Raw genomic sequence first — 18,977 nt, 5'->3', positions numbered from 1 at the left:
AACCCGGGGCGTGCCGCCTGTTATTGCGTCACGAGAGAAACTCCGTTTTTCCAACATTACTACATACTACACTACATGCGGCCATTTTAATGTTCGCGTAGTTATACCAGAAAGTAGAGCCGCACCTCCACGACATTTCGGCGTTTGAAATGAGTTTGTGAATTTTGGAGTGTTCTTTTTGTTCGGATCACTGGAACACTTGGAATTTCTCCTGATAATTTGGAGTTGTGTTGTGTAATTTGTGGGATAGGCTCGTGGAGGCTTGGGGATCTTGGGGATTTTGAATTTTCAAATTATCGGGACTACTTGGATATGAAAAAAGGGGTATGGGATGTGGTCATCGTGAGCGTCGTACCGCAATCCGGCGAACCTGTTTTGTGTTCGTAGACTGACGGTAGAATTGGAACGCAAGTTGTTTATCCGCTCGATGGCACCTTGCCCTGCCCATTTTCCCGGTGTTAAATAATCACTGGATAATTCATAATTTTGGCAGCTCATATGCATTTGTTATCAGCTAGCTGGTGAATTTATTGAGGGTCCTGGATATATACTCTGGAGATACGACTTGAGGTAAGTAGCATCACCTTATTTTTTAAAGAATCCATTTACAATTAACGGAACAATCGCATTTGGATTACTCCAGGCTATTTATGATTCAACTGCATGCAACAATTTTTAACAATTTTTGAGATTGTCGATAGGTGAAAGTTGACGTTTCTCAGAGTTTCCCCTGTTGATGAGATAAATCTCTGGTCATTGTTGGGATTTAGACTCCGTGAAGTGCAGGTGCTTTCTTATATTTCTCACCTTTCTTCTAGCTGTTGTGGAAAAAAATATTGGGTTTTGGCCGAAGTCCCAGTGGAATTGAATTGACGACGTGAAATCGATGGAGACGTGACACATTTGTTTGATTTGATTTATTTTCATTTCGAGTCTTGAGATAAGGTACGCGCAAAGTGTGTGTACATTACCTGTGACTTTTTTCTCTCTTTCATTTGTTTACTCCGGGATTCTGTTTACCATTGAGATTATTTCGGTCAGTGACTGCATGAATTAGGTAATATCGCAGTAGATCGATGTCTAGCGTCAGCTAAATTTTGTGATGACGATAGGGATACTGTTTTTGGGGCCCGAATGTGTGTCAGACGTCGGGAAAATCGTCGACGATTTTCTTTGCAATGTCCTTTATTTACATTTGTTGCCTGTTGCACGTGCGATATTGATGTTTGTGGAGGGTAGATAACCTTCTTGCACAGATAGCCGTTATAAACGAGACCATTGCCACAGGTGCAACGCCTCATTTCCCTAAACATTTCTTCGGGACCTGTTGTGTAACCTCGCCCATAAATACCCAAATCGTGACATTGAAGAACAGATTTGTCCAAAATCCATTAAAATTTCAATGAATTCTTCATCTTATCAGCAGTTCCTCCCCATTACCTTTCCCATCCTTATCTCCGATATCTACAATTTTATGGCATTCCTCATGACATATTTGTCATCGTCATAATGACTATTCCCCGGATACCACAGGAATTTCATAAAAATCGTAACAACCTGACCCGCGGGACAATCCAAACAATTGCCCAATGACCCCAATTAAAACCACTTGTCTGGGATTCGTAACATGGAATGAACGATGAATTTACACCACTCCGTAATCTCTCAAATCTGATTTCATTCAATGTCATAAACTCCATAAGGTCACGACCGCTGTCATTTCCCTATCATAATCAGCAGTAGACCAATTAACAATTTAATGGGAGTATGGTGGAGTATCAAAATTGTATGAATACCATTCTTGGACTGATCTCCAAATTAATGACAACATTGACTCACCTCTTTCCCCCCATGATACATATTTATCCGGACGGAAATACCTAGCGTGCTTTTATTTATGCCTTTGTTACGACCGAGAGATGAAGCACGCACATAATTCATTGCTTGAATTCTCACTAGAATGTTTACCCATTGTCCGAGGGCTTACGAATATTCCCGCAATTGTGAGGTCATAGAAAATCTTCCAGATGTGGAGAATAACGCGAGACGTCGGGAGTATTCGTCAGAAAGGTTTCTTCAATGAATGGTAGGGCTCGGTAATCGGTTTATCGAGCACTTCGTCACGACTTGGTGCCACGACACGATAGGTACTGTGACCCCAGGCTTTGATAAACCCTCGTCTAACCCAATTATTCTTCATTTCTTTCTCCATGCTAATTAACAGCAATCTAGAAATAAAAAAAAAACAAGTGGAATTGTCTGAGAAAGACAGTTGCGTAGGAAGAGAAAGGAAAATTGCTTACTACATCGTGACTATTGTAACAATGAACTTGGGAGGGCACTTGGTGCCCCTTGGATACCCCAAATCATCCGACTGCACTTCCTTTTTATTTTTCTCATTCCATCATCCGCTCTTTCACCTGCACGTGCGCCCTTCATCACACCATAATTCAATGGGGTAATTAAATTCAGAGGACGAGGGTTTATTTTTCTTTTACACGTTTCATCACCTGCATTTACATGAAACATTGTCGTATTGATCGCGAGGGGTGAAACCCCCGGCTTTTTTTTTTTCTTTTTCATTTTACGAGAAAATAATGTATGGCGAAAAGGGAACAAATGCGTTACATCATCAGATGCGTTAAGTCTAGGTGTTCTACACATTTAGCCGTTGATTTGTTAAAGGCCACCCAGTTTAAAAGCAATGATGACGGCATCTCTGTGCTGCTGCTATTGAATTCAATTTGACAGCTCAATGGGTCAAATGTCTTTTTTGGGAATGTGGAAAATAGAATTCAATCGAATGGGAATGTGTCGTCTCACTGGAGTTAAATTTCAATTTGTTCGAGACTGGAATTATAATTGTGGATTTTATTCTGAATTATGCTCGTGGAATTAAATATACCCTTCACCGTGCAATTGCGTAATTCATGAAATTATTATTTATCCGAGAATCGGCCGACAACTGACTCATGCAATTGTCATCGAGTGGAGAACACAGCTGAGTAATATCTCTTTTTATCCCACCCTTTCCTTTCTTTCCTCTATATTCAATTCACTTCTCAATGACTGGCGAGTAAATTTAATTCATCCGCCCACTGACACATACCCTGTGCGTACGCTCAAGCCAATGGATAATTGACGTCAATTTAATGTATCGTGGGATTAAAAGGCAATGGCAAAAATCTCTCCACTTTTCTCTCTCGAGTTTTAATCGTATAATGCAGCTGGATTAATGTTTGCGAGGGAAATACATTTTTTTTTTGCATTAATTAGTTCATTCACCTGTTGAGAGACACCTGGAGTCGCTTCGGGTTATCTGCGTTCTCTTAATTGAGAAAAAATAAGAAAACAATGGGGAAAAACTGATTTTTGATTGATCTGTTCCCTGCAGAAGACAACGCGAAGGAAAAATGCCGGAGGAGCGGAAATCTAGCGCCAGTCCGGCTGACATAATGGCGGAAAATGGCACAAATTCACCGAGCAAAAGTCCTGTTAATAAGGGCAAACTGGCACTCGCTAAAATTACTCTGCTGGATGGCACTGTGAAAGATTTTTATGTCGATGTAAGTTCAACTTGGCGCCTGCATTCTGTGATAAATCTGCTATAACAAATTTATTGATTACAGAGGAAAGCCAAGGGTCAGGAGCTGCTGGATCAAATATGCCAGAGTATGAATCTCCTGGAGAAAGATTACTTCGGCCTCGTCTACGAGGACAAACACGATCCCCGGAATTGGCTCGATCTCGACAGGAGAATTGGAAAATTCATAAAAAATGAACCGTGGACATTCAGTTTTGAGGTGAAATTTTATCCACCAGATCCATCCCAGCTCCAGGAAGATATAACTCGTTACCAGTTGTGTCTTCAAATTCGTAATGATATAATTACCGGTCGCCTTCCGTGCTCCTTCGTTACACATGCACTCTTGGGGTCTTATCTGGTACAATCGGAAGTGGGTGATTATGATCCTGAGGAGCACGGCGAGAATGGATTGTACCTGAAGGATTTCAAATTCGCTCCCAATCAGACACCTGAGCTCATTCAGAAAGTGGTGGATCTTCACAGAACGCATAGAGGTCAAACGCCAGCTGAGGCGGAGCTTCATTATCTCGAGAATGCAAAAAAATTGGCAATGTATGGAGTTGATCTTCATCCTGCTAAGGACTCCGAAGGTGTTGACATTATGCTAGGTGTTTGTTCTTCCGGTTTACTCGTCCACAGGGACAGATTGAGAATTAATCGTTTTGCATGGCCTAAAATACTCAAAATTTCGTACAAGAGGCACAATTTTTACATCAAGATAAGACCTGGTGAGTTCGAGCAGTACGAATCGACTATTGGGTTTAAATTAGCTAATCACAGAGCAGCGAAAAAATTATGGAAAGTTTCCGTGGAGCATCACACGTTCTTCCGGTGGGTACAATCATTATCAACCTCTCGATTTCACTATTCTATAAATGATTCTATTGATGATTCATTTATTTTCAGACTGATGAGCCCAGATCCAGTGAAGAAAGTAGGACTTTTGCCTCATCTGGGCTCACGCTTCCGATACTCTGGACGAACGCATTACGAAACTAAAAAAATACCAATCGAACGACAACCCCCGCAATTCGAACGATCACTCAGTGGTAGGCGCATAACATCCCGCAGCATGGATGGTAATTTCTGCCCAAAAACAGTGGCAATAATCCAATTATTTGCATTAACAATTAAACTATTAAACCGATACTGTTGTAGCCTTAGGTGGAACGAGACCAGTGGATTCATATGGATCTGAACCCAGCAAACGTCACACCATGAGTTACGAGCCTGAAATAATTCCAGACATGGAGCACATCGACCAACGGCCTAGTCCCATTAAAAATAAAAAAGACAAAGTGAGCATTAACTCTCCTCCACACCCAACAGTTAGGATAATGCTAGATTTCAATTAGTTTCAACGAATTATTGACAAATGAGAAGTGATTGTTGCGATTTGAAGAATTCATTGACATGTTTAAAGCGGTCTACGCTTTCAAAAGTGAACAAGTCGCATTTATTTAATGTACAGTTGGTGTACGTCGCATGCCACAGTAGGCGCATTTCGTGTTGATGAGATTTTAGAGATGATCTCGTTTTTACTAAACTCAGTCGAAAACCATCACAACATTCATCAGCACATTACTGAAGCTTATCATAACCAAGGAATAATTATTTTCAGGGCTTGGAGCGGGTGGATTATCTTCCCAATGGAATCTAGATTTTTTTTCTTGGGGTTTTTAATCTTAAATTCTGGGGAGGGGCCGAGGTCATGACGATTTCCATATGAATATATAATGGTCGATAAAATAATCTGATTTTCATATCTTCAATCAAAAATGAAAGAAAAAGTTTGGAGAAAAAACGAGAAGAGAAGAGAACAAAATCCAAATTCTAATTCTTATAATATAATGCTGTCTGAAAAATAGAGAGAAAATTTAATTTATTTCGGGGAATTTCAGACAAAAAAAAAACTACAAAAACCCATCTAGATCATTGGAAAGATAATTTAACCGAGCCCTAATCTATTATCACAATCAGTAACAATGTCTCACTCATGTTAATTAACTGACACGTAACTAACACCGATAGCTCACTCGAAAAACAAGTGTTGGGACAACCTCGGCCAGCAGTGCCAGTAGCCTGGAGGGTGAATATTACGCGGAGCGTCCCGAAAAGGTATTGAATCATCACTCATTTGCCCTTCCAACAGCCCAATCATCCTACCACCCACCTGGACCACCGAGGACGTCTTCGTGTCTTCCAAGAAGCATGCCCATGAATAATCCTACATTTTCCAATCACCCCAAATCCCTCTCATCCCCGCTATAACTTTTCGCTGAATTCGGTTGAAATTACGGTTCATCGCCTGTGGCTATTCATTGGAACGATTTAATTGTACCTTCTCAATTTTTCATGTGACGTATTCAAAGTACTATTCCGGCACCATTATTGGGAGCGCAGACCGTTGATTTTGAGGCATGCCACGCACGTTTATCGTGTGTTTTTAAAATCTAGAGTGAAAAATTCAAGGGTAATTCGATGCGAATTCCAGAAATATGAATTCCCTCGAATGCTTGCTGATTATATCGACTAGTTAACCTCGACCACTTCGCTAAAATGTACTTCTCTTCAACTACACGCTTTTTCTTGCGGAAGTCAATTCTTTGTAAATAGATAAATATTATTGTACTGATAAGGTATCCCAGTAGTTCGAGCTTGAGCTTAACTGTCAGCAGGAACTCGCGTGCATGATGGCTTTTATGATTTTAAGTTCTTTTTGTTATTCTTTATCACATTGTAGAAACCAATTGGGGGTATTGCTGTATTGCCACCCGGTGGCCTTACGAAAAAGAACAAGGACAAGCAAAACGAGAATGAGAAGGAAAATCACAATGATCTTAACACGTCTGATTTGATAAACGACGGTACGTCTGTCGATGAGAAAACATTGAGTAATAAGAAGAGTAAGAAGAAAGATAAGGAAAGTCCGGAGAAACGGGATGCCGACAAAAAGGAGAAGATCAAGGTGAGCAATTATTCGTAATTATCCCATTGCTATTGCAAGTATATTATCAAGTTGATTGTGTTTGAAGTTGAATTGTCGATCCCAATAATTTTGTATTCGATTGTAGCTTGATAATTATGTAGTTCCATGAACGATTCCCCCGTAGACTTTAGTAATTATAAAGTAGCATGTACTGCACGTATGTTTTATTATCCTGAAAGATTCCTGTCGGTGGTTTTCTATTTGGAAAACGTGACAAGGAGCCAAAGGACAAGAAGCAAAAGAAGAACAAAGACCTCGACGATTCAATTGATCCGAGTGACGAGTCAAATTTGTCAGTGTCATCAAGACAGCCACAGCCTGTTGAGCCCATGCAGACATCCCCTGAGTCTGCAACATTACCTGGCTACACAAAACCGTATAACTACGTAGAGAACGAGGCAGCACCAACGAAAAAGCCTTACACACCCCACGGATTCTCGTACGAGGACAGATCGACATCACCCACAGGAACGAAAGAGCCACAGTCTCCCACGTCTGCCAGTAAAAAAGCGACCGGACTTGCCTTCAATTACGCTCCAGGTGAGGCGCAGAAGCTCGCTGAATCTGCGGAGAAGAGAAAGACTAAAGAAGCTATTGGGAACAAAACTCCACCACCACTTCCAACAACTCTTCCTGGTCTCAAGACACCGGGACTCAACTACGTTGAATCCGCTGGGTTGAAGGAGCAGCAGAAGACAGCCCCCCTGGACCTCAACCAGAAAGCGTCAGCAGCGCTGATTGCTGGGGAACAGCAGGGGGACATTGCAGCCTCCAAACCCGGGGCCATAATCCCATCGACTGTAGATAAAGGACCGCATCACTGGGTGCTACCATTGCCAGAGGGTACAGTTGTGATTGGGGGGATAATTTATGCGACTGCCAAGGGAAAACCGCATGATCAGAGCTCCTTGGGTCCAGATGGAAATAAAATAATCGATGGAAGAGTGTGTGGAAAGGATGGGAAACCCCTGAAAAAGGGGGAATTCGGCCCTCAGGGCCTGCATATTGCTAATGGCCTGGTGGTGGGGAAGGATGGGAAGCCTCTGAATCAATCTGGCATCGGAACAAATTATCACTCAATCGAGAATGGAGTTATCTGCGGAGATAATCATCGGCCACTCAATGAGAGTTCCTTGGGGCCGGAGCATTGTCTGATAAAGGAGGGAAAGATCGTGGGAAAAAATGGAAAACCCATCACCCTTGATAAACTCGGGGCTGACGGCAGCTCCATCAAGGACGGCCTGATATTCTCCGATAATGGCAAGCCACTGACTCAGGGCTCGTACGGTACAGAGGGATATTACATCGTTGGAGGAATTGTTTGTGCTCACAATGGCAAATCAATCAATCAAATGGCACTTTTACCGGATGCAACGTATGTCTCCAGTGGTTTAATCTATGGGCGTGACGGTAAACTACTGTCCAGTGGAGATATAGGGCACGAGGGTAATTACGTGACTGAGGGAAAAGTTCATGGAAAGGATGGGAAACCAGTGAAGAACGAGGCGTTCACCTCGGAGGGAGCATTTGTGAAGGAAGGGGTTGTCTATAATAAAGAGGGAAAACTTTTGAATCAGGGGTCTTTGCTGCCGAATGGGGCACACCTCAAGGATGGAAAAGTCGTCGGTGTCGATGGCAAGAGCATAAAGCACGCCTTCTTCAAGAGCGACGGTAGCTTCGTTAAAGACGGAATTATTTACGGAAAAGATGGAAGACCTCTCAATCGAATTCCATTAATTTCCGAGGGTAGTTTTATCAAAGAGGGAATTATTCATGATAGGAATGGAAAACCTCTCACCCAGAATCTCTTCAAGCCTGATTGCATTGTCATTCGTGATGGGGTCATTTGTGATGCAGCGGGCAAACATCTGGCTCATGGATTCCTCGGGGATAATTTAATCATCAAGGATGGAGTGGTGCTGGGGAGGGACGGAAAACCCGTCAAGCAGGAGTCCTTCGGTTCCAATGGTTCTACCATCAAAAAGGGCGTAATCTTTGCGAAGAATGGAAAGCCATTGAATCAGGACTCTCTCGTGCCGGATGGAGTCTCCATCAAGGATGGAAAAGTGTGCAATAGAGATGGAAAGCCAATTAAATTGTGTTTCTTCAAGTCTGACGGCAGTTTCGTCAAGGACGGCCAGATTTACGGAAGGGATGGCAAACCATTGAACCTGAGCTCTTCATTACCAGCTGATTGTTACATTCAGAATGGTGTAGTCTTCGATCATACTGGAAATCCTCTGACCAATAGCATATTTGGGGCTGATGGCTCGTACGTATCTGCTGGCCTGGTGCACGACAAAGACGGTAATGTAATCAAGGAGGGTATTTTCGGGCCCGATGGAAATAAAATCAGAGACGGCCTGGTGATCGGAAGAGATGGCAAACCATTGACTCAAGACGACAGGGGCCCCGACAATATCGCTGTTCTCGAGGGAAAAATTGTTGATGTCAGTGGAGCACCGAAGAATCTCGCGTCACTAATTCCAGATGGCTGTTACCTTCGCGATGGTGTGGTTTACGATGGCCACGGGAAGCCTCTGAAGCAGGGGGCATTCAGGCCGGATGGAGCGTACATCCGTGATGGACTTATTTACAGCTGGGGGGGAACCCTCCTGAACGCCGGCAGTCCAATTCCTCAAGACTACTACGTCCAGCAGGGCAGGATATACGGTAAAGACGATAAACCAATGAATCACAGCTCCTTCGGGCCCGATGGGTCTTTCGTGCAGAATGGGTACGTCTACGACAAGGATATGAAACCACTGAACCATGGAATATTTGGGAATGAGGGTGATTACATCCAGGATGGCGAAGTTTACGGACCAGATGGAAAGCCTCTAAATAAAAAACAGACAACAACTATCACCATTAGTCTTGTGAGGTACGGGCTGATGTGTGGGAATGATGGGAAACCCATTGTATCCGGACCATTCGATAATTCAGGGAATACGATAAAAAATGGAAGGATATACGACAAAAATGGAAAACCGTTGAATCTCGAGTCGTTCGGGTCTTATGGTCAGTCTGTTAAGAATGGTCTTGTTACTGGGTCTAATGGTAAACCCGTGACCCAGGGGCCTCTCAAGCCTGAGACTTGTTTCGTTAAAAATGGGAGAGTTTACACCGCAGACGATCAACCCCTCACCCAAGAAGCCTTTGGTCCTGAAGGTCTCAAGGTCAAAGAGGGAGTGATTGTCGATAAAACTGGCAGACCCATAAAACAGACATCTTTTGACAATGAAGGGAATTACGTTAAAGATGGGCTTGTTTATAGTGCAGCTGGAAAACCTCTGGAGAAACGGTTCACCACGACAATTACAATCGTCAAGAGAGGACTTGTTTATGATAGCAGTGGAAAGCCGGTGGAGCACGCGGTGTTTGGGGATGACGGAAGCTTCATCAAGGATGGAAAAGTCTATGGGGCAGATTGTAAACCGTTGAATCAGGGGACCTATGGGGATGATGGTGGGTACATCAGGGAGGGGGTAATCTACGCTAAATCTGGACAGCCTTTGGAGCGTGACCAGTCGTCTACAGGGGCCACTCCAAAAATTACAGCTTCGAAAATTAAGAAGACACTCGTACCTGCTAGTACTCCGACAATTGTCAAAACCACCACCAAACAGTCTGTGGTTAAGGATCAGGAAGGATTGAGGCAGAATATTGAGGAGAAGATCGAAGACCTCACACCTGGAGGCACTGGACAAGTCACTGTCAATACACAAGTCAATAAGGTAACGTCCACCGGTTCCTTTCCTTCTTTCTCCAGTAATCTTGGATCTCTCGATTTTTTACATTTGGTTAAATATCTAGTTATTTGTGCATTAGTTCATTAGTAGTTGTGTATGTAGGCAGATGCACAGGATGATGGTAGAACTCCGTACATGACTGCTACGGCCGTTACAACTCGAACAGCAACGATGCATGAGGATCTTGAGAAAAATCAGAAGACAAGTCAGGTTTGCATCGTTTCATTGATTGATAACTAGTGAATGATGTAGCTATTTATTTGATTCTTTATCTTTCAATGGTGATGTCATGACAGGTCGAGGAAAAGACGGTAGCACATACAACAGCCACCAGTGCTACCAGACAGGAGCAGAGGGTTGTCACCCAGGAAGTCAAGACCACGAGCCATGTACTCACTGGCGAACAGGTAATGCTGATGAATTATTCAATTACTCTGAGTGTTCAAGGACACATTAATTGGAATACATGGGTAGAGCACTTTAGACAAATTTAATCATCAATGCTGTAATAACTCTGCTGCATATCAATCCATGATTCGTATATCGTGGACACTTTGCCATGAGTTTAACATTTACTATTTGCCATTCTATGTCATTTATTCGTTTATATTTATTATTAATTACATTGATTTTTGATATTTCATTATTAAAGCACACATTTGTTTTTAATGATTATTCATGTCATTTAATATTGTATCATTGATAATTATAAATTTTGATGGCTTTGGCTAACACGTTGCATGGCGTAGCTGTTCACACGACGTCTCAGTACATCGAGTTCGAGCAGTGGTGATTCAGGTACACCCATTGACCTTGACGACGATCAACAGGCATTCTACAATCAGTATTATCAGGTAATCCACTCGAACACATCGAATTTAGGTTTTACTTATGCAGCACAGCTGCAGTCGTGGGGGATAATGTTTATTTCGATGATATTATTGATATTGTCAAGGTAATTCTCGATGCGTTAATGTTAATATTTGCATGGAGTGTCAAGTGTCGATTCTTCTGCGTCATCAAATTTCCATGCCCTCCCAAAATGCATGCAGCCAATTTTTATGCATCATTGTCTCCTCATGAAATCAAGATGAACCGTAAGGCTTTAATGATTCCCCCCATAATATATTTTTAAGCTGAAAATTCAGAAGAATAATTCGGACAATTCAGTAGCAAAGTCGTAATAATGAGAAGAGGAGTTCTCGAGGAATATTCCTGAAACTAAAACAGATAACGATTTTTTTGTTATAACCTTTTTTATGGTGCGGAATGAGAGCTACAAAAAAGTATCAGCAAAAATTTCGCTAGCTCGTTTAGATCGGGAGATATTCCTGAAAGACTTGATCCTCGCTGCTGAATCTATTGATATTGCGTTGAATATTTTATTAATTTCGTTGGATTGAAAATTCTCAGGGAGATGCTGGTGCTGTTGCAACAGAAACCCAGATATTCTCAGGTGAACCAGCGAGCAATGTCACAGCAACGAGTACAGTACCACTTGTTGCTACTGAAACGAGAAAAGTTGCACTGGAAAATGACGATGGAAGTTACAGTGTCAGCGGTGAGATAGTGAGCTCCCAAACAATCTCGAGTAAAACTAGAACCGTCGAGACAATTACCGTGAGTATTTATCCTCGAATAATAATTATCCCTGTCTCAACAGCTCGATAATTGCTTAAAATCAATTTTTCAGTATAAAACGGAGAAGGATGGAGTAGTCGAGACCAGAGTGGAGCAAAAAATAACAATACAATCAGACGGAGATCCAGTGGATCACGATCGCGCACTAGCCGAGGCAATCCAAGAGGCAACAGCTATGAATCCAGACATGACAGTAGAAAAGATAGAAATCCAGCAGACATCACAATAATAGATTTTAATCAACCGTTGTACCGAGTTTTCTAGAAAGCCCTGTCTACAAGGTAAACTCAGTCCCGCTATCTCTAAAATCGCTCCTAAAAATTGATAACTTCGACAAAAAGAGAAAGAATAAATCGGCTGAGGCAGTCGCTGAGTGCAAGCTGCAAAAAATCAACGGATAGGCGATAAAATGTTTCTCGATGTCAGAGGAAAATGTCTCGATGCTAGAGAACAAGTTTTTACGTTGAAAAATTCACTCTCTGAGACATTTTTTTTTCTCTGCGCACGCCGATCGCCGCGATATTTCAAATTGAAATGTGTGATAGAATAATCTTCGACACAATTGATGGCTTCTGTTTGGTATTTTATTTCGGATAATTAAGGAAGATTAAACTTGGTGCAACATACGAATTCAATGCATACAACGCAATAATGCGCTTCACTCGAGGGAAAAGTGGGAGAATGTTGCTTCATTGCGATAATCCTGTATAGTATGATTCATAACGTTCGGTATTAGTTTTTTGTTTCACTAGCGGATACCATTGGACATGAATATATAAAATTATAAATGAATATATATTATATTGATGGGAGAAAGGTGTCTGAAGATGGATTGAATATATATGAATATATTATGTATATGTAGGCAGTTTGAAGTGCTAAAATCGTCACGATTGTTCCTGGGCCTAGGGGAAACTTCATGAAATGTCGTGTGACCTGGAGAATCAGTGGAATTATTTACAAACTCAATTTTATTCCATTGAGACTATGGGGAAAGCAATCCAGCGTGTGGATTTTGTCGATTCAAACAGTACATATTAATAATTTAATAACGATTAATTATAGATTCTATTACCAAGAGCAGATTTGCATTGGTCAGCGTATATGTCTAAATCTAGCTGTAGCTTCTGTAGTCATAGGGATGTGTGCGTATGAGATTGTACAATTTTTGTTTATTCGTCTAGATTTATCATACGTTTTTCTTTATTAACGTATTTAATATAGATTGATTTTCTACATAATTATTTCTTCTGGCAGTAAATTTATTTCGCACTTGTTCAAGTGATTGCGTAACCATTGATATATTATTATTTATGAATGGATTTTAACATTGCAATGGGTCTGTGCTACCGCACATAACAACAAAAATGTCATTCGAAGATGTCCAGGTCAAGTCCTTTATTTTTCTACTTTTGCATACTTGTAAGACCTGTAGAATCCTTGGCCAAAATAATTTTTTATTCTCACTGCAGATATGCTCGTTCGAATTATTTTTAACATTCCACGCTTATAGTAATCACCCTTGTGTATTATATCCGTAATTGTATTATCTGATTTTTTTAGCAGAGTCTAGGCTTTACATTAAAATTTTTAGGATAAATGTCACGGTTTCATTGTTTGTATTTGAACTATTTTTGGTTCATTATCGAGCAGTGGTACATCATTGATTATTCTAAATCGATGGGTAACTAAATTCAAGGAAAATGCATTAATTATTAAACGTATATAACACGAGCACGCTGTAATTGTCGAATTAAGAGAGAGAATTAAACACCATTTGTGAATTTTTATATTGAGTTCGAGTATTTTGTTATGATGTGTATGTACTGATACCTGTGGAATGCTGGGCTAACGAGAAGATGTTCAAGATCATTTTTTCTAGCAGCATAATAATATATTATACCAAAATACAATTGAACATTCATTTAATTGCGCGTAGCACATGTCTTACTCTTTTTTTGTGGCTGGGATTGGGGGAAGTCCAGTGCTGTCGATTATTTTTGAAATCCTTCGAGGTGATTGTCTTGCCCTAGATGTTGATCGCCAGAGGGGACGAGGGGTCAGGTGATTATCTCTCTTTCCATGAATCGCTGATACTAGAATCAATGCGAAACATGCAATTTTACGTTAAGAAATAATTGTGGAAGAGTAATAAATAATAAATTATGGAATTACTGCATTTCCAAGGTGGAAAGAGTTGGGATTCTGTCTCTCCACTGATTGCTGATACGCTTATCGATAATTTTGGTCCAGGCTGCTGCTGGAGAATTGCTCGTGACACGGATCGTTTGAATGCCGGGGGCAAATTCAGAGAAGCTAAAATTTTTTAGATATTTAATGTGCAGAACGATTTCGGTGAATATAATATGAAAAAATACTCGTTATGTCGTCGCTGAGGGACAGTTTCGGCCCACATCTCTCCAGTCTCAGCTGTTTCACTTCTTTGAATTTACTCAGGAACCGTCGGGTGACGTCAGTGATGACTTTTCCGTCTAAATTTTCTTCACGCAGGAATTGAATTCATGAATTCTGATAAGTGCAATTTTCCGAGCCCAATGTTTAGGCAATATCTCGGAATTGGAGAAATCTACCGATATTTTCATAGATACCTTTTTTGTAGCTCTGGATTTTTTCAATAAAAAATGTTTCTACAAAAAATGCACTATGTGTCCTCGATGACGAGATATTGACTAAAAATGGTCTTGAAAAATATATTTATCCTAGTTTACGATTTCATTATCAGATTTTGCTCTGGTGGCGTGTAGATTTTATACAGAATTACCTAGTCTATTGCTATGAGCGATAAGATTCTCTCGATATCGATAGCTCAGTGTCACAGGATTCCCCTGAAGGAATAAACGATTCAGCCAAGGCAGACTGGAAATAGTCTCACTCAAATCTCGCATATCTTTTATTTTATTGTCCCTCGCGTCCAAGTGCTCCAGATTGAGAAAATGACTCAATGCTCTCAAGGAAATTAATCCATTACCTGTCACGTTGAGTATCTTCAAATGATTCTGGAGAAACAAAATTAATCGACACAATACACAATGAATTCTTTCCAATTGATCGATTTATTCCTCACCGACAATGTCTTCAAACTCCTAGGATCAAAAACCAGTGATTCCCCAACCGCTAGCTTCTGATTCTCGATATGCAACTCCAATAAATTCTCCAGCCCTTCCAGTCCCTGGACGATATTAATGCCATTATGTCCCAAGTACAGGCTCCTCAGATTCCTCAACCCCTGGAGATTCTCAATTCTCGTAATATTGTTGTGTTGCAGATACAAATGTGTAAGACTCTCAGCAAAATCGAGATTTTCTATTTTCGTAATGCAATTGTTCTGCATGTAAATCACTCGTAAATTTTTGCATCCAGAGAAATTTCCCTAATAAAAAAATTCCATGAGATCTGGAATAATAGAATTCCGATGAAATAAATGTACTCACGACAGCTTCTATCAATTTATCATTCATAAAGAGATGAGTGATTTTCCTCAGATGATTTTTGCAGATACCTTTCGTCAGTGATTTATTAGATTGCGTTCTTACGCATTCCTTTTCGATAAATGCAGTCGTCAACAGCACCATTATCCCCGAAGGCTTTCATACCCCTCGAAAAATCGTGAATACTACATTCATACTGCATTCCGTCATTTCTGTAGCACCAGTCGATCAAACGTATTGATCAAACAATTGTCTCGTCTCGACTGTTTTGTTACTCAGGCATTCAAATTGAAAAAAAAAAAAAAAATCAAGTTGTATAATATTTTATTACAAGTTTTCGTGTACATCAACCGTGAATATTTCAAATATTTCAAACCCCTATATATCTTTTCCCTATATATAATTTGTATATTAATCCAGTCGAAATGGTTTGCAATAAATATTTGTATAGATGCTTAAAAAATCACATTAATAGTGAACGCATGTGGCCATTAATGATTATCAATTTTCAATGAAATTTCCCCTATTAATGTGACATTGTTCGTGGCAAATTTGAATGTCACTCGCCCACAAAATTTCCCCTATTAATGTTCCAATAGCTATTGTAATTATTGAAATTACAAACGTAGATTTTGGCAAATCAACAGTTATCAATGATCAATCGGTCTTCTGCATCATTACATCACCTAGATAATCATCGTGATTAAATGAAGAGTAACATAAATCTACGTACAAACAGAAATATATTCCCCTCGACGTATTTACACTGAATTTATGATTGATCTCAGTCTTTCGGAGTGACTAGGTCCTACAATTTTCCATGGATCATCGAAAATTACCACTGGATACTTCCACTCTTGAGATCCTTGTACGCTGATGCTGTGATAATGCCATGATTCTGACTGTAACTACCCAGTGAACGCATGGTTCTCTGATTTGTGACTGATTTCTGTATGGCACTGTGCCTGAGATGATTCTTGAGCATTTGACTACGTGTGAGCTTTAATCCCCCTGTCACTGTATCATTGACATTTGTACGTCGTCCAACAGCTGATCTAGTTTGCATTGGCATCGTTTGATTCAGGTAATTCTGAATTATCTGACTCTGCGACGAATCACTCTGCGATACTGGATCACTTGATGCAAAGTGTTTAGTTATGTTATTTGGCATTTTCGTGATTAAATACTCGGGGTGATGATTTAGACTCTCCTGGGTCGGTCGTTTTGCTATCGAGTGTCTAGGTGGAATGGATTTTTGAGAATTTCTGTTCACCGCTGGTTTATTACCTCTCCTCAGTCTAGGTTGAATTCCAGAATTCCACTTATTCCCTCCACCAGTCTGGAAAATTGAGAAGAGAAATACCACCGGGAATTCATTATCTACCCGGCTTCATTACAATAATTATAGTAATTGTAACAATTATAATAATTCAGTAGCGAAGCGTTAAAGAAAACTCGACATTCCCTGCCGCATTTTCAATCAATACCTCTTGATTCAAGGGAGATATCAAAATTTGTGATAAGAGTGAATTTGTTGAGTGGATTGAAAGCTGCAGAAAAGGTAGTTATAAAAAATTTGATATTTCTCTCGGATTTGAAGATATCCAGCGGCGACGGAATTTGCGTTATTCACTCTTTGTTTCTGTGCTACTGAATTAATTCCCCGAGGTATATAATGTTTAATATGGTGTTGCGTGCAAAAGAAAAATTGAATCTATCACAGTTTATCTTCAGAAATTACAGTACCTAAATATATCCCATATGGCAAGTAGCCTGCAACGATATAATTGGGATTTACACCAGCCATTGAGAAAATTGTAACGGGATTTTAATTATATTCAACTCACCACAGCCGCTTGCTCCGATTGAAACGATCTCTGGGATTTGTTGTTCATCTGCTGCGGGGACTGACTGAGGCACTGACAGCTTTTGGCGTGTCCTGGGGGTAGATTCCGGAAATTTCCGTTGATCAGGTTGTGGGCGTATTGAGAAATTACATTTCTCCCTGCAAAACGAAATGAATAAAAATTAAATAGCAAGAACTACTGGAGCTATTGACAATCAGAAGACACACCTTCAACCTGTGGATGTTTGAAGGCCTCGGGTTTGTCCCTTCGTACATCATCACTGGATGTGTGAAAATTATTCTTCGGCAGAACCTCTCGGGATAGTGCATTCCCCGGTTCTTTCCTCATGTGATCCGATAGCCGACGAATTCTAGACTTGGACCTACCGGAAAATTTGTGTTTTATCCTACAGAGGAAAAAATACATATGGAACCACCACTCGGGTACTCAGCGGTTGTCCACTATATTATCCTCACGTATTTTTGCTCTTCCGATGTTTTTCATCCATCATTGTGTAGAGTTTATTCCTGTACTCGTCAACGGACAGCTGCACGTCGTCTCGCAGGGGTGGAATGACACTTGCACCACGTTCAGGCTCATATGCCCGATGATGGAAGCTAATGAACGAATACAAATCCAACTCTTAAACATCAATAATCACTCTTAAAAATATTCTCCACTCACTCAGCGACATATGGATGCTCCAAAGCTTCAACCGCTGTCAACCGGTGATTAGGATTGAACACAATTAAACTATTGATTAGATCTAGAGCGCTGTCCGAGAAATTAATGAACAACTCCCGTAGACTCCGACGGGGCACATTGGGCGTCTTCTCCAGGAGATTAGTTCCATATCCTGCGCTGACGGATGCGATATCTACGGGAGAAATATTATTTTTAATAAACATTCTTCTTGAACTTGTAGAAGGAGAAAATAGGAGTTCACACCCTCTGGAGTAGGAGGAGGCAGAGTAGCCATTATTCGCTCCACCTGATTGATCGTCGAGGAACCGGGGAACAGTGGCTTCTCCAGGAGCATTTCACCGAGAATACACCCCAGTGACCACATGTCAATGCCTTTAGTGTACCTGAGGAATTCGGAGATCACGGGATGACGTTTTCGTTATTTATAAAAGTCAAGGTTTTTTAATGAAAGACAGTCTCACCTTCGGGAAGCGATGAGAATTTCTGGTGCTCGGTACCACCTTGTCGCCACGTAATCCGTCAAGGTTGGATCACTACCGGCTTCACCATCACCTTCTCCAATTTGTGTGACAGATCTTGCCAGACCAAAGTCAGCTATTTTGCAGTGGCATTGAGCATTCAGAAGAATGTTCGACGGCTGCAAGGAATTCACATTTTTTTCACCATTTCTTCACACATCTCGCTATTCCCAGGAAATACTTACCTTCAAGTCTCGGTGTATTACATTACCCGAGTGAATGTACTTCGTTGCTTTGAACAGCTGATACATAATGTAGATTTTATGGATGTCTTTCAGAATGTTTCCCCTTTTGATGACATTATGCAGATCCGTCTCTGAAAATTCAGTATTTTCGAATAAAAAATATTTATTTACTAAATAGAGAAAGATTTTCCAAGCGAATTGATTGATAATTTAATAAATATTCATCAATTTGTCTATTAATTTTTGTTTAAAGATAGAAAAATATGGAAAATCAAGAATGTATTGAGAATGCATTAAGGCCCGGA

The 18,977-nt window shown here is 40.6% G+C and overlaps 3 protein-coding genes across 10 annotated transcripts in view; 1 reads left to right on the top strand and 2 right to left on the bottom strand.

Annotated features, from left to right (window-relative positions):
• Positions 1–101: 101 nt before the first annotated feature.
• Positions 102–13,758, top strand: LOC105264875 (uncharacterized). Of its 4 annotated transcripts, none has more exons than XM_011302037.1 (13): positions 102–570; positions 3,395–3,566; positions 3,630–4,417; positions 4,493–4,635; positions 4,745–4,884; positions 5,618–5,704; positions 6,330–6,554; positions 6,755–10,312; positions 10,430–10,537; positions 10,624–10,734; positions 11,077–11,181; positions 11,741–11,947; positions 12,021–13,758. In XM_011302037.1, the coding sequence occupies exons 2-13, from the start codon at positions 3,414–3,416 to the stop codon at positions 12,195–12,197; spliced, it is 5,802 nt and encodes a 1,933-aa protein (XP_011300339.1). In that variant the 5' UTR covers positions 102–570; positions 3,395–3,413; the 3' UTR covers positions 12,198–13,758. The 4 variants fall into 4 exon arrangements, with proteins under 4 accessions (XP_011300339.1, XP_011300338.1, XP_011300340.1 ...); XM_011302036.1 differs by having other exon boundaries at positions 4,493–4,665; XM_011302038.1 differs by lacking the exon at positions 5,618–5,704 and having other exon boundaries at positions 4,493–4,665.
• On the bottom strand, positions 13,643–15,626 carry LOC105264876 (protein phosphatase 1 regulatory subunit 42-like). 2 transcript variants are annotated; one of them, XM_011302041.1, is made up of 6 exons: positions 15,421–15,626; positions 15,054–15,359; positions 14,751–14,985; positions 14,347–14,469; positions 14,144–14,284; positions 13,643–14,064 (listed from the first exon to the last, which is right to left on the bottom strand). In XM_011302041.1, exons 1-6 carry the CDS (start codon positions 15,559–15,561, stop codon positions 13,916–13,918), a joined length of 1,095 nt encoding a protein of 364 aa, XP_011300343.1. In that variant the 5' UTR covers positions 15,562–15,626; the 3' UTR covers positions 13,643–13,915. The 2 variants fall into 2 exon arrangements, with proteins under 2 accessions (XP_011300343.1, XP_011300344.1); XM_011302042.1 differs by having other exon boundaries at positions 15,054–15,382; positions 15,489–15,579.
• A 134-nt stretch (positions 15,627–15,760) lies between these two features.
• Positions 15,761–18,977, bottom strand: part of Erk7 (Extracellularly regulated kinase 7) — a 5,777-nt gene continuing 2,560 nt past the window's right edge. The window contains exons 3-11 of one of the 4 annotated variants that reach the window (XR_892022.1): positions 18,673–18,803; positions 18,431–18,606; positions 18,213–18,352; positions 17,949–18,141; positions 17,741–17,881; positions 17,492–17,670; positions 17,265–17,422; positions 16,007–16,756; positions 15,761–15,948 (exon numbers count right to left, since the gene is read on the bottom strand). Coding sequence is in view for 2 of the 4 variants with exons in the window: in XM_011302034.1 (XP_011300336.1) it covers positions 16,253–16,756; positions 17,265–17,422; positions 17,492–17,670; positions 17,741–17,881; positions 17,949–18,141; positions 18,213–18,352; positions 18,431–18,606; positions 18,673–18,803 (1,622 nt within the window). In the remaining 2 variants the exon portion in view is untranslated. Of the gene's footprint in view, positions 15,949–15,998; positions 16,757–17,163; positions 17,191–17,264; positions 17,423–17,491; positions 17,671–17,740; positions 17,882–17,948; positions 18,142–18,212; positions 18,353–18,430; positions 18,607–18,672; positions 18,804–18,977 lie in introns of those variants that run through there. The other 3 variants (XR_892023.1, XM_011302035.1, XM_011302034.1) reach the window with 3 other exon arrangements.

The sequence above is a fragment of the Fopius arisanus genome, unplaced genomic scaffold (genome assembly GCF_000806365.1).
Source record: "Fopius arisanus strain USDA-PBARC FA_bdor unplaced genomic scaffold, ASM80636v1 scaffold00026, whole genome shotgun sequence".
In the NCBI taxonomy this organism is placed as follows: Eukaryota; Metazoa; Arthropoda; class Insecta; order Hymenoptera; family Braconidae; genus Fopius; species Fopius arisanus.
The sequence above is the reverse complement of the archived record's forward strand: the minus strand, read 5'-3'. Positions and strand labels throughout refer to the sequence as shown.

What these genes read in the sequence shown, in the direction of transcription:
- LOC105264875 (XM_011302036.1), top strand. Translation starts at nt 3,414, where the DNA reads ATGCCGGAGGAGCGGAAATCTAGCGCCAGTCCGGCTGACATAATGGCG. An exon ending in AACATCCCGCAGCATGGATG is followed by an intron (nt 4,666 to 4,744) that starts GTAATTTCTGCC and finishes ATACTGTTGTAG; the next exon opens with CCTTAGGTGGAACGAGACCA. An exon ending in ATGTACTCACTGGCGAACAG is followed by an intron (nt 10,735 to 11,076) that starts GTAATGCTGATG and finishes TGCATGGCGTAG; the next exon opens with CTGTTCACACGACGTCTCAG.
- LOC105264876 (XM_011302041.1), bottom strand. Translation starts at nt 15,561, where the DNA reads ATGGTGCTGTTGACGACTGCATTTATCGAAAAGGAATGCGTAAGAACG. An exon ending in CGCTCATAGCAATAGACTAG is followed by an intron (nt 14,470 to 14,750) that starts GTAATTCTGTAT and finishes TCCTGCGTGAAG; the next exon opens with AAAATTTAGACGGAAAAGTC. An exon ending in CTTTCCACCTTGGAAATGCA is followed by an intron (nt 14,065 to 14,143) that starts GTAATTCCATAA and finishes CATTGATTCTAG; the next exon opens with TATCAGCGATTCATGGAAAG.